The sequence below is a fragment of the Lupinus angustifolius genome, chromosome LG08 (genome assembly GCF_001865875.1).
Source record: "Lupinus angustifolius cultivar Tanjil chromosome LG08, LupAngTanjil_v1.0, whole genome shotgun sequence".
Taxonomy (NCBI): Eukaryota; Viridiplantae; Streptophyta; class Magnoliopsida; order Fabales; family Fabaceae; genus Lupinus; species Lupinus angustifolius.
The window spans coordinates 12034371-12048514 of NC_032016.1; the positions used below are offsets into that span (position 1 = coordinate 12034371).

The window sequence follows — 14144 nt, forward strand, 5'->3', positions numbered from 1 at the left end:
TCATTTAACATATTCAATTACCATACTAAAATACTAAAATAATCATTTAACTAAAATTACCATATTCAAAATACATTAATTTTATAACTTAACAAAAAAAAAAGTACGTAAAACGAAATAACCAACGTTCGTAAATGACCCATGCAATCTCGTGTACCGGGTACACGACAGTGTAAGTCGTGTACCCTATCCACGATTTCAATGAGGAGAGAGAATAATAAAGGGAAATCGTGGATGGTATCCACGACTTTCCTGTGAAATCGTGGCTGGGGTCCACGACTTTGCCAAACTCGTGGATGCCATCCACAAGTTTCATAAAAAAACCCAAATCCCGTAATTAATTCAAAACATACACTAAAGCGGGAATAGTATAGTCAAACTACACAATCCCGTAATTTTCCCGATCTAGTTCATATTAAACAAGTAGTTCATTGAATTCTGAGCACACAGTTCTAAAATCATCACCATTGATGAAGAATGTACAAAACAAAAGTTCAACAACTTTGCCATACTAAATCATGGAACTTACCCGTTTACCAAACCGTTAAAGACGGTCCTGATCACAACCCTCATTTCATCTCCACCGTCACCGTTAACGTCGTTCAGTTTCAATCACCCCAACCAACCCGAACCGCTAAACAATCTCAAAATGATGCAGCCAAACTCGCCTTCTATCATTTCTCACCCAACCCAGACTCGAACCCGAACCCGAACCCGAACTCGCATCTTTCTCCTTCTCACCACTCTCTTTCCCATGGTATGTATTATTTATAGAGACAAAAAATGTATACATGACAGTGTATGAATTTTATATATTGTCATTGTAAATCATTTATTTCGACAATGTTACAAGTAACTAAATTAATAATGATAAGGTGTCTGAATTTCTAGACCACGTGGTTGTTAGGATTATTTTTTAAATTGAGATGTAAATTGTGATCATTTTGCAACATGAAATTGTTTATTGTTTTGCGATTAAAAAATGTTTTTAAATTTGATGTGGCTGCAAAGTGCTCTGATGCGTTCGCGCTGAAGCTCAAATGCGTAATGCAATTGCTGTGATTCAGTGTCGCCGTGTCGGAGCACAGTTGCTGGGGTGTTGCGGTTGTGGACGTCATTGCAACCGTGATATCCGGCCTCCTGTGATGCAATACGCAATTGATACAATAACTAATATATTTTATCTTCTTTAGAGTGAGCCTTGGCACAAGTGTAATGTTGCTGCTTAGTAAACACGATGTAACATGTTCAAATCATATAAACAATCTATTCACTTGTAGGATAAGGCTGCATACATCTACTCTCGTCATACCCTACTGGGAACCCTGTGCAATGGGTTGCCCTCTATTATATTTCAGATTTTTACTCTATGGGAAAGATCCCTGTTGATTTACATTGCTGTACTTGCAGGTTCATGTGATCCCTGTGATGTTGATAGTATTGTGTTGCAACCAACCCAGTCTTCTCAGATTAGTAGCAGTGTCACCTCTACCATGATAGAAGTAGAACAGAAAAGTAATTTAATTACTCTTATTTTCTTTTTGTTTGTTTGATTATTTTGACATATAATGTAGGATTGTGCTTGTGTTAGTTTTTTCTTGAAATCTGTGGTTCATGTGGAAAACTTAGTTATTCTGAATCCCATTTGCCATATTTAAAAACAGATGCAATTTTTAACTCTTACAATGGGGTCTCCGTTCTGCAATTTTTGTTTTCATTTAAGATAAAGTGGTTATGGCATTTGTATTTTTTTGAATGGGGTGGGGGAATTTAACGATTGAACAAGAGAAGGTGCGGTTGCTTTCTTTGGGTGATTTATAGCACCAAGCTTCAGTTTTTATGACATAAGTAGTTTATCCCCAGCTTTTACACATTATCATTTTCTGAGAAATGAGATATTTTTGGCAGAAAGGCTTCTTGCCATCGCCAGCATGTTTTTAGTTTGCGGACTGCATCATATGATTCCGCTGCAACATCTCGGTTGCAGTGGATGCCTCAATCACATCAGACCGTGATTGCACACCGCTTTGGCTGCTTTTGTGGAAATGGCCACTATGGAACGCGAGCATAACACAACTGTGATTTTGATGCCAATGATATCTTAATTATCCTAGGTTTCTTCTCTCTCTTATTGTCAATTTTATACTTTTTATCTGCTAGAATGTACAGTAGGACAGCCCAGTGATTGTTTCCGTCAACAGATAATATGCTCCGGGGCAGTAGAATCTAAGAAGGCCTGATCTTCTGTTAAATTTCTATGGGTTTTGTTTATCTTAGTCTTTAGAACATTTGCCTACTCAATTATGTATATATTGGTTATATAATAGTACTGAACCTTCTTATATGCCTACATGACACAATAAATTAATACATTCTAGTAGGTAAATGGTGTAGCCAAACTTATTTGCTTTTAACCATCTTGGCTAAGTTGTTATTGCATATGATATGTATATACGAGGATTCCTTTAGTAGGTCTTTTCCTTTTTCTTTTTTGGATAAAAGAAGCAATTTATTAAGATGAAGACAAGATGAATTCCTTTGGAACCCTTAGCAACTAGTAGTCATTATATTCTTTAAGTAATGATGAATAACACTATGATACTGATCTATGACTTAACATTCATATTTGTCATAGATATTTTACATTTGTATAAGAACCAACTTCAGAATTATGCTCATAAGAGGAATCTAAATCTACCTGTGTATGCTTCTGCATGGGAGGGCCCTCCTCATGCTCTGCGTTTCAAATGCAAAGTTACAATTGATGGACAGACCTTTGAAAGTCCTAAGTTGTTCGCGACATTGAAGGATGCTGAAAATGCAGCAGCTGAAGTTGCTTTGATCTCATTATCACCGGGCGGTGTTCAAGAGGCTAGTCTTAATCACTTGTTGCCATTTTCCATAACTGTATTATTGTATAGTTTTTAAAATTATGTGTCTTTTGCTCCTCATATCTATATGTTTGTAAAAAAATTCAGGGACAAATTGGGTTATACAAGAATCTATTGCAAGAATTGGTTCAAAGAAAAGGGTTTCGTTTACCCTCTTATAATACAAAGAAATATGGTCAGGCTCATATGCCAATTTTTGTCTCACAAGTGGAGATAGAAGGGGAGACTTTTACCGGACAAGCTGCCAAATCCAAGAAGCAGGCAGAGATGAGTGCAGCCAAGGTTGCTTATATGAGTTTGAAAGAACGCAAAGGTAGGTTTTTAATACTAGCGTCTAAGTTTTCCCTTTAGGATATAATTTGTAGCTCATTTCTATATTTACTACTACAACAACAAAGTTTTAATCAGATTAGGAGGGTCGATTACATGGATCGAACGACACTATGTCACTATATTGATTTATAAATTTTTCCTAATCATTTCACTTATGATTTTTCTTGGTCTCCCTCTTCCTTAATGAATTGGATTAACCTCCATTTAATTTATTCTCCTTACCATGGTTTCTATTGCTCTCCTCCAGACATATCCAAACCACATAAAACACGACTCTGTCATCTTTTCTAAAATCGTAACTACTCCCACTTTTTCCCTAGTGCATTCATTTCTAACTCTATATTGTCTAGTGTGTTCACTCGTCCAACACAACATTCTCATATTTTCTACATGAAGTTTATTTTCTTATGACATTTTAACACCCACATTCAGTTCTTTCAGTCTCATATAATATTGTGTCTTATAACCGTGCGGTAAAACTTCCCATTAAGCTTGAGTGCATTCTTATCACATAAGACCTATGAAACACTCTACCATTTCATCCAATCCGCTTGCATTCTATGATTTACATCTCCATCAATTTCACCACTATCTTGTATGATTGACCAAGATACCTAAATTTAGTGACTCGTGTTATGATATGATCCTCAATGTTTACCTATACAAAAGGGTGTGTTCGACTTTTTCTATACTTACACTCCATATACCCAGTCTTACTTCAACTTATACAAAAGCCTTATGCTCATATAATTTGTCGTTACATTTCTATCTTTCCATTTAATTTCTCTTTCGAATATCTCACTAAAGCAATGTCATCCGCAAAAAACATGCATTATGGAACCAGTTCTTGGATATGCTGTATGACCAATGTAAAAAGTAGGGGCTCAATTTTAACCCTTGATATAGTCCTATGACAATAGAAAAATCTTCAGAGACCTCATCTTATGTTCTCACACTAGTCTTGACCCCTTTGTACATATCCTTGATTATTCAAATGTAGGAAATTTGACACACTTTTTCTCTAGAGCTTTGCATAAAATCTCTCGCCACCTTATCATAAGTCTTCTCCAAATCAATGAAGATCATACGTATGTTCCTTTGGTTCCTTCGGCATTTCTCCATCAATTGCCACAACAAGTATATAGCCTCCATGGTCGACATCCCCAGAACAAAACCAAATTAGTTTTTAGTGATACACGTCTCTTGTCTTGACCTCTGCTCAATTATTCTCTCATAGCTTCATAGTATGGCTCATGAGGTTTATCCCTTTATAGTTTACATAATTTTATATGTCGTCCTTGTTCTTATAAATAGGAGATAAAATGCTTCTCCTCCAATCGTATAACATCTTTTTAAACCTCATGATCTCATTAATCAACTTTGTAAGCCAACTAATGCCCTGATCTCCTGGAACCTTCCAGACCTCAATAGGTATAATCTGGTCCAACCGCTTTGTTATTCTCTATCATTTTCAAAGCTTCTTTCATCTTCAACTCCCAAATTATACGATAAAATGTATAATTTTAACCCTCAACTTTCATGTTTAGTCTAGCAGAAAGGAAGGGATCATGCCCTTCATTGAAAAGCTTGTGAAAATAGTTTTTCTATTTTTTCTTAATAGCTTTGTCATTCACCAACACATTTTCATCATTATCTTTAATACATTTTACATGGTCCAAGTCTCTTGTCTTTCTTTCCCTACCCTTTGCAAGTCTGGATACACTTCTTTCCCCTCCCTTAGTACCTAGAGATTTGTATAACCCATTACACTCTTTATCTTTAACTTCGCTCACTGCTTTCTTGGTCTCTGTCTTAGGTATCTTGTATTTTTCTCAACTTTCAACATTTTTACTCAGACTATGATTTACAATATTCCTTTTCACCTTAACCATTCATCTTAAATTTCTTAAGCATGAAAAAATCTAATATAGTAAGTATGATGTAGCTTCTTAGTGGATATGTTATTAGTATTCCTATTTTTATATGGATATGACCCATCTATTGTGAGCTTGTCTCTAGAGTGAGTAAGTAGGTATTTCTAGCCTTAGATCATTTTGTGGTTTGAGATCTGTATGTACTTTTATCAAATCAAGGGTGAATACACACTTTCTTTCTCACTTTTTTTAGTGTTCAGACATCTTAGTTTATTGTGCTATTAAGCATTCATAACTTTTTAGCCTAACATCTTCATGATCTTTTGTGCTAGTAGTATAAAGTTGTCTCAACATAACTAAACAGATCATACAAGCTATGCTAACAGGCATTAGGTTACTTATTGACCAATTAAAAGTTTGTTGTTGTCCATGCTTAATTATTTAATATTGTATAATCCACCTAATTATATTGTATATGATTCCAAGTTTGCATGCTTTAATTCTAATGATTGTCAATATGAATATCTGACATTGTATTTTTGCTACTTCTTTATGCTGCACTCCCTTCTTTATCTCCTGCAATTTTACTTGGTGTGCCTTTCATGGTTTCCTTTCACCAGTGGCTATGTCGACTCCGGTGATGATTCATTTCTTCCTCAATAGAAGAATTGTTTTTAACAAAGAGTGTCTAACTGACTACATTGAAAGTGGATAGTGCATCCTTTTTAAATAATAATAGTGAAAATCTGAGTAAGATACAGTGTATTAAGTTAACATCAGCACAAGATAACTTCAACTATTGTTGCATATGAGATATATGAACCCTCTACAACCTAGGACGAGCAACATGAAGATGGAAAGATTGATCTAAGAGCAACAACGGCTGGAAATTCTGCCTTTATATATTTTTATGTGAAACTAAATTTCACGTGGTAAAATGTCAATAAGAAAATAAACTCATTGTATCAGAGATGAGAATGTTGCATTGGATGAGTGAATACACTAGATAAAATAGGATTAAAAATGAATGCATTAGGGAGAAAGTTGTGGTAGCTTAGCTATTATTGTAGAAAAATGATAAAATTGCGCTTTAGGTGAAACGATTAGGAAAGATTTGGAGATCAATGCATTGTTAATGAACATGATATATGATAGAGCATTATGACATCGTTCGATCTATATGGCTGACCTAACCTAGTAGGACTAAGGGTTTGGTTGTTGTTACCCGCTAGTTAATTAAACCAATTAAATGTATCAATGGAAAAGATTTGGAACCTCTAAAAACCAATATTGCATTGAGAACTCAGCAACTACAGTTTATATTTTGTTTTTGTTATTACTCTCTAGTCTTTTCTCTTATCTTCCTTCCTAGAATGAAATAATTAAGGTAATCTTTTTGGAATACCATAATATCTTCATTCTTGTATCTTCCTATCTACTCAGAAATGCTGGTCATTGTATTTTTGTTCAGGTGCGTCAGCTTATCAAGGACAAGCTCCTGTGTTATCAACTGACTCCTCAGAGGCTAATGTCATAACTGGTCTGCAACACCATTCTAATATTCAAGCTTCTGTAAGCCCTGGATTAGTAGCCACCCAAGGTCAACCTGACAAAGATATAGGTAACTCCTTTAGGCACCCCACGATTTGAATGATATGACTTGGAATCATCCAAGAAGTGAAGCTTTAAGGCTTATTGGGTTCACAATTGTGCTTATAATCGTTAAAATCAAGGATGAATATGTAAGATTCGTGTTTGACCACGGATGCCAGAATGGTGTGAAGCACTGAAGAAGCAAGGTAAATTGGCCAGGAACAGCTGTGTATGAGTACACAATCTGGCCGTGTTGGCCTATGGACCATGGTACACGACCGTGTTCTCATGTACGTTCTGGTTGTGTGTCAACCAACTTTTTTATAATTTTCTGAATGATTGTATTTCTCCATGTTGAATAGGTGGGTTTAGACCCATCTAACATGAACCATACATTTTAAACTTGATTTTTTGGCCTTTTCCATTTTGCCTCTTTATTGTTCAAAGACACTCAGTGAGGGACAAGGCATTAAAGATACTTCGCGGGGGATTTCTCCTTGTCTAGACCTACTGCCCTTATATGTATCGAACCATTCTGAATTAATAGAACATGAATAATCATGTTTAAAGCTTTGTATAATGCATAGTGTGAGAATGATTATCATAGGTTCCTAGTTGAACCAATGACTTATCAAGGAACCTTCATTATGGTGTTCTAAATTAGAACTTATCAAAAGATCATTCTCTCGTGGTATTCTAAGGACTTATCATTCCTGCCGAGTGAGGCGCCCCTTATCACTATCTATTTCTCATTTGTTTCCCCTTAATCTATAATTTTTTTCATAGCCATAGATTTAATTCATCATAAAACCCATTTGTTGATATTTTTCTTCATGAATTTTGACCTCCATTAGAACATAAATAAATAGCCTTTAATTTTTCCATTTAATCCATCATCCTAGAACCTTCATAATCCCAAAATGCATAAACATTTACTCATGGAAATGATTTCCAACTTTTAAAAACCAATATTGCATTGAGAACTCTGCAACTACAGTTTATATTTTCTTTCTCAAGTTATTGGTCTTTTCTCTTATCTTAATTTTATAATTAAGGTAATTTTTTTTGGAATATCTAATATCTTCATTATTTTATTTCTTTTCATTAGTATTAACATGCAAGAGCCTTGTATCTTCCTATTTACTCGGAAATGCTGGTCATTGTATTTTTGTTCAGGGGTGTCAACTCATCAAGGACAAGCTCCTGTGTTATCGACTGAATCCTCGGAGGCTGATGTCATAACTGGTCTGCAACATCATGCTTATCTTCAATCCCTTGTAAGCTCTGGATTAGTCACCCAACATCAACCTGACAAAGATATAGGTAAATCCTCAAAGCCCTTATTATTTCTACTCTCTGCACCCTTCTAAATTATAATTGTGGAATGTGTTAGAACACTACCTTGTTTTGTAGATTATCTATTGTAGCAGTCACAATACTGTAATCTAGAGCATATAAATTGGAGTAATACTTATATGTTGAAAATATAGAAATATACTCTTTCTAGATAATAATATCATTAAGGGTGAAGTTTGCAAAAACAAAACTGTCTACTTGCCAGTTATCACCATTAGCTGATTTTATTAGGGTAGCAATGAATTTGGAGGTTCTTGGTTTATGAATGGGTTTAAATAAGTCCATTTTCTGGTATTCCAACTCCCTTTACATAAATCTTGGAAGATGGCATGATAGTTTATAAAGCTTCTAGTGCATTGCTAGTTTGGATTAGCTTTGAAAAATAGGAAAAGAAAATTAAGATGATATATTTGATTATATATAAACAATCGCTTTTATGTACTAAAATACTAACTGAGATATGGAATATTTGAAAAGGTTATTTGGTTGTGGGCAAAAGGGTATTTGTTTATGTAGATGTGAAATAATCTGAAGTGCAAACAATGCTTTTATCAAATAATGCTGAAAATTAATTGCAAGAGAAAATAGCTTTTTATTGTCTTGGAAAGCTTTTTGTCACTTCAATCACTTATACCCAAACATGTTTTTCACTTCAAACAAAAAACCTTTTTATCCTAAAATAGCTGGGAATATTTAATCATTCTCAAACATGCTTTTAATTAAGAAAATGAATCTATCATAAACCAGTATCAAGTCCATTGGTTTGCCATAAATCTGGTATAGTGTTCTTAGTTTGTAAACTGTGTAGGTACTATAGTAAGTTCTTAATTAAACACTTGAAGCTATAGGTAAGACCAAGTTTTTACAAGTAATTACACCATCTAATGCAAAATTTATAAGTTAGCTTGAAACCAGTTTCACTGGTTTATGATTTGCAGGAAACTGAGTTTTCTAAAATATGTGAAGATGAACTTTAGATAAGGTCATAAGGAGTAGAACTTGGTTGTACAAATAACATGGTTGTTAGATAATTTAATTAATTTCTTTTGCCATTAATCTTATTCTTTTGCATCTCTCTAAAAATCTCTCTACTGTTATATCTTTAAAAAGGGTCTACTAGGACTTTGTCTATTCCCACTTTCTTTGTTTTGTTGTATGAGACTAAAATAATGTTGTTTTCTTGGTGCCTTGTGTCATCCATGAAATCTTAAACCAAAGTATCAGTGACATGCGATTCGATAAATACAGTGACACGCGATTCGATAAATACAGTGATATGTGATTCGATAAATACTTTTACCTGACAAATTTAAATGACATTAAGACTATAATGTTGTGCCTCTACCCGAATGCACCATACTCCATCATTTTGAGGTGAGATGTCTGTTCAATACAATAGTCTGTAGTCTGTAATTTGTTGATAAGTTCATGTTTCACTTACGATATCGTTGAAATAATAGGACAGAATAATATAAGACTTCGTATGAATTGCTTGAGTGATTTTCCACTCAGCTGATCAGCTATTTTATGCACACTCTAGGAATAAATACAACTTGAGTTTACATGGAGAATAACTATGGTGCTAGTTCATAATTGCATGAATGATTCATTATAGCTGCATGAATAACTAAGTGCATCTTTTAACATTTTTTTGATGCAAATTCGAACAGTTATTAATCCGAACATAGGCACAATATGTGCTTAAATTAGTACTAATGCTGACATTTTATCATCAGAGCCTGTTATTGTTACAGAAAAGGACACAAGTAAAATGTCTTCAACTGCAATCAACACCCCATCACGCAGAGAAAATGTTGTTTACTCACGCAGTACAAATATGAACATTGAAGGTGGTGGCACTTTAATGCCAATTAGTGATGAAAACTGGGTTGCTTATTCATATTCTCATTGACATAAAATGTGTGCCATTAGCATGATGAATCTTTTGAACATATTTTCCTTAGTTGTAAGTTTGCTTCTTCTGTTTGGGAAGGTGTCTATTCGTGGCTTCAAGTTTCTGCGCCGAGTCCTACTACAATTATTGAGTCTTTGAATATGCATGATACTACCAGTACAAACTCTAAAGGGCCTAAATTATGGAAGATTTTGTGGTTTACTATGGTATGGTCTATTTGGATCATGAGTAATGATCCAAAATATTGTATAACTATGTCTTCCAAAAAGATCTCCAAATGATCTTTTCTTGTATTGGGTTAGCACCCGTTATATTGCTTTCAATATTATATTTTCTGATTTTGGTTGCTTGGGTGGCTATTATGTAGCTGAGTCTTGATGAAATTATGGTTGTCTTGACATCCTTTTTCTTTGTTCTCATATGACTATTTTTGGAATTACCAATTACCAATTTGGTTTTACCTAGTTTTTGTTTTTTTTTCTTTCAGTCTGGTTGAGGATTCTCTTGTGTTTACATAATAGTAGGAACAAGTTATGCTGTGACATTCTCTCTGCCTGCATCTTTTCTTTTGACTAAGAACTTTTAGTGCTATAGTTTAGGAACATAAAATTCATATATCATCTACCATATTGTTATACATATTAAGAACTTTTTTATTTATTGATATATTCATAATTCATATGTATAAGTGTATAACAATAATTTGTTTTTAATTAATCAGCTAAATAGTAGATGGTATATGCCTATATGGATCTTGTGCTCCTGAACTTCAATTTATTGCAATTAAAGTTCAGAAATTATAATACATTTAATTTCATACATACAAAGACAAGAAATAGTTGAAATATGACAAATTGGAGAAACTTGTCTTTACATTTTAAAACAAAATGTTGAATATGGGGCACACTATGAAGAATAGTCAACAAGGTATTAAATATAGTTTCAACCATATTAATATTGATTATATATTTTATAAAGAAGACTCTATCTCCATGACTTGAGGAGATAGGGGCCAATTTTGGATGGAATGCAAAATATAGGACTCTTATTGGTTTTTTTGTACTACCAAAGTTATATTCTTACCTTATGGGTAATGAACTAACCCCTTTTCGAAGTTTATGATTGTCTCTTCTAACAAGTGTCGCTTTCAAGAATCGAATTCTTAACCTTTTTTGGTCCTTTATTGGTTCTGATAATGGTGATAATGAAGGAGTTGGTGGAGTTAGTTTAGACTCAAGTGGAACACCTAGTCAAGGTGGTAATGGTTTAAGTCCTCAAGTAACAATGGTGGTAATGGTTGTGAGAGTGGTGGAAGCAGAGGTGGCAATACAAAACAAAGTCAAGGAAGAGGTGAATACAAAATGCTATATTAGAAGGGTTGTGATAGTTATGTTAAATTTATCTTAAATGAGGACTCTTAAATTCAAAGCTTTGATATTGTAGTTAAAGTTAGCTTGGAACATTGAAGAAATATGTGACATGAGAGAAACACCAAGTATTGAAAATTAGGTATGAGATCCCCACAAACTTCAAAGTTAAGATGAAGAGTAGTTACACCATTTATTTATTTATTTGCTAAGTCATAATATTGATCATGCACTCCATATGTCCCTAACCAAATTCACCATTGCTTAAAGAAGCAGCCAAAAAGACATGAGACCAAAGCTGCTATGTAGATTACATCAAAATACTGCCTTGTAGTTGGGGAATTGCTTTGCTTCACAAAAAGAGACATTATTTTTTACATTTTCACATTATATAATTATATAACTAATTGTACATGACACGAGACTCCTACTTCATAGGATTTAAGAGAATAGATATATGTCGTTTTACCTTCGCAATCAAAGAGACATTTTCTAATATTTGAATCTATGATCTCTAAGTCACAAGACAACCAACTTTACTGTTGCTCAATCTCTTTAAAAGACAAGACTCTCACCTAGTAGGATCTGGAGAGGGTATATATATGCGGCCAACTAATTAGCTAAACAAGTTTTTTGAGTTCTTGTCACACACAAAAACAAATCTAAGAAAGCTATAGAGCATGGAGCCATGGAGGAGATACTCAAGTAGAAGCAGTAGATCTTTTGGCTAAGGCCACTAGAAAATCTCTGTAGTCACAAGATGAAATGCTTTCACTTATAACATCACCAAGTTCCTTTCCATACTTTTCCTTAAAAACCATTTTAATCTCATCCATGTCTATCTCAACCCTACATACCAATGTTCTTGCCAAGTTTCCTCTTTCTCTTGTTCCCCCTTTTATGCTTCTATGCAATGCCTGCAATTATTAACCAAAAATGTAACTTCTTTTTAAATAAACAAACTTTGGAATAACAATTTGTGAGTAAAAAATGGTTACCTTTGCATAGTAGTGTGTTGGGTTACAAATGCATTTCACAACCATCATTAGTGCTTCACAGAATTGGCCACAGTTCCCTTTCTTCATAGACTAACATAAACAGTGCATTGAAGAAACAAAACAAATTTCAATCCATCAAATAATGAAAATACATTGAATAAGGTGAGAAGGGTTCAAAATTATATAATCCATTTTCCATGTCTTTCTAATTGAATGATGATCTTTTAGTAAAAACAAGTCTCACTTTCCTCAACTCCTAATCACTTTTCTATGATTTATATTAGTAAATCCTCGAAACAGTCTCTCTACTTACAACATCAGGCTATATACATTTACCCTCCCCAGACCCCATTAAACTGGAGTCTCGTGCACTGAGCTGCCACCAAACAAGAAAAGAATGCTAAAGATTGGAGTAGTGAGAAGAGAAGATTAGTATCATATTCTCTTAATACCTTTGTGTAGTCATGTCCATATATGTGTTTATAACTCAAAAATGTTAGCTTTAGTTGTGGAATGCTCCTTTTGCTTAGGATTTCTACTACAACAGCTTCATCTAAAGCTCCCAAGTTTCCCTCACCAGTTTCATAGAGTCTCCTTGCATCACATTTAGATATATGATGGCTGATATCTACTTGGTGAGCTTTATGTGATGCAGCCAATGCTACAAGAATCTGCATAATCAAAATTTAAAATCACATTTTTTAAAACCTACAAACAATTAACAATTTCCTAAACCATTTTTTGTGTATAATCAAGGGTAACCCCTCATCTAAGGAATTAATCCCTTTCAGGGTGCATGAGTGGCCCGAAAAGTGTCATCATCAGGAATCGAACTCTTAACCTTTTGGTCTATATGAGGGTTTGGTTGGGCCTCTTATACTACTGGACCAATGTTTTGTTGGTGATTTCCATAAACCATTATATTTGGGAATTACCAAAACATACTCACCTTTTGGAATGGATGTGGAGGGTCCATGTTGATAATGTCTTGGTCCAATTGTCTTCTAAACCTTTTCTGATAGGCTAGTTTGATGAGAAGAACATGACTTGATTTTCTCCCAACAAAAATCTCCATAAGAGCCTTGAAATTAGTCTCATCTTGTTGAAGAGCTTCTCTAGCAACAATAGCATCCCTTTCATGTGTGTCAAGCATCCACAAGGACATATAAGAACATTTTATGGAACAAAACTCATTTTCATATCTTTGAAGTTCACATATTAAGTCTTCTCCATACACTTCTTTATACGTCTCCCTTAGTTGTTGTCTTTCAACATGGTTTAGGCATGCAAATGATGGAACTAGTTGGCTCAAACTACTCCCTAAAGAATCATGAATTTTCTTACAATCAAGTTCAAAATTGTGGTTTTTCATATGAGGAAACTTTGGATTGGTAGTTTCACTAGTTTGGTTCAAGGGGATAATAGTTTAGGTGACATGTATTTATGCAAGAGAAAAAGATATATATACTAATAGAGTGAGAGTTTTTTATACCGTCATTGCATAATTCACCATTTATTTTCAATTATTATTGGCTTTTCAAAAAAAGTAATCCAATAAAAAGTGAATAATACACTGGCTATATATAAATTTTTACATTATCATTATATAGATAAAATTATTACTTGAAGGTTAAGGCAAGAATATTTACTTTTTGTGCATTCCATGGATGGAAAAATGTGAAATATTGGGCTAGTTACTAGTCATATATGACTTGAAGGGTGTGTGACTCAAAGTTCAAAAAGTTAAGGGCAAGTGAAGAGAAAGTTCAAAAAGTTAAGGGCAAGTGAAATTTCTATGCATTGAGTTGATGATGATG

General features: G+C 34.0%; 2 protein-coding genes across 6 annotated transcripts; one reads left to right on the forward strand and one right to left on the reverse strand.

Moving 5' to 3' along the window:
• Window positions 424-10514, forward strand: LOC109353429 (double-stranded RNA-binding protein 4-like). Of its 5 annotated transcripts, none has more exons than XR_002108456.1 (8): window positions 424-757; window positions 1411-1515; window positions 2636-2871; window positions 2979-3204; window positions 6570-6719; window positions 7868-8014; window positions 8105-8338; window positions 9784-9808. XR_002108456.1 is itself a non-coding variant. In XM_019595703.1 (8 exons), exons 1-8 carry the CDS (start codon window positions 478-480, stop codon window positions 9910-9912), a joined length of 1194 nt encoding a protein of 397 aa, XP_019451248.1. In that variant the 5' UTR covers window positions 424-477; the 3' UTR covers window positions 9913-10514. The 5 variants fall into 5 exon arrangements, 4 of the variants coding, with proteins under 4 accessions (XP_019451248.1, XP_019451245.1, XP_019451246.1 ...); XM_019595703.1 differs by lacking the exon at window positions 8105-8338 and adding an exon at window positions 9894-10514 and having other exon boundaries at window positions 9784-9814; XM_019595700.1 differs by lacking the exon at window positions 8105-8338 and having other exon boundaries at window positions 9784-10514.
• Window positions 11459-13765, reverse strand: LOC109353538 (annexin A13-like). The gene is made up of 4 exons (XM_019595855.1): window positions 13277-13765; window positions 12780-12998; window positions 12328-12417; window positions 11459-12246 (listed from the first exon to the last, which is right to left on the reverse strand). Exons 1-4 carry the CDS (start codon window positions 13697-13699, stop codon window positions 12031-12033), a joined length of 948 nt encoding a protein of 315 aa, XP_019451400.1. The 5' UTR covers window positions 13700-13765; the 3' UTR covers window positions 11459-12030.

Coding starts and splice junctions, on each gene's coding strand:
- LOC109353538 (XM_019595855.1), bottom strand. CDS start 13,699: ATGAAAAACCACAATTTTGAACTTGATTGTAAGAAAATTCATGATTCT. Junction 12,999..13,276: donor CTCCACATCCATTCCAAAAG/GTGAGTATGTTT, acceptor TTGATTATGCAG/ATTCTTGTAGCATTGGCTGC. Junction 12,418..12,779: donor ATGGACATGACTACACAAAG/GTATTAAGAGAA, acceptor TGTTTATGTTAG/TCTATGAAGAAAGGGAACTG.
- LOC109353429 (XM_019595700.1), top strand. CDS start 478: ATGTACAAAACAAAAGTTCAACAACTTTGCCATACTAAATCATGGAAC. Junction 1,516..2,635: donor GATAGAAGTAGAACAGAAAA/GTAATTTAATTA, acceptor TATTTGTCATAG/ATATTTTACATTTGTATAAG. Junction 2,872..2,978: donor CACCGGGCGGTGTTCAAGAG/GCTAGTCTTAAT, acceptor AAAAAAATTCAG/GGACAAATTGGGTTATACAA.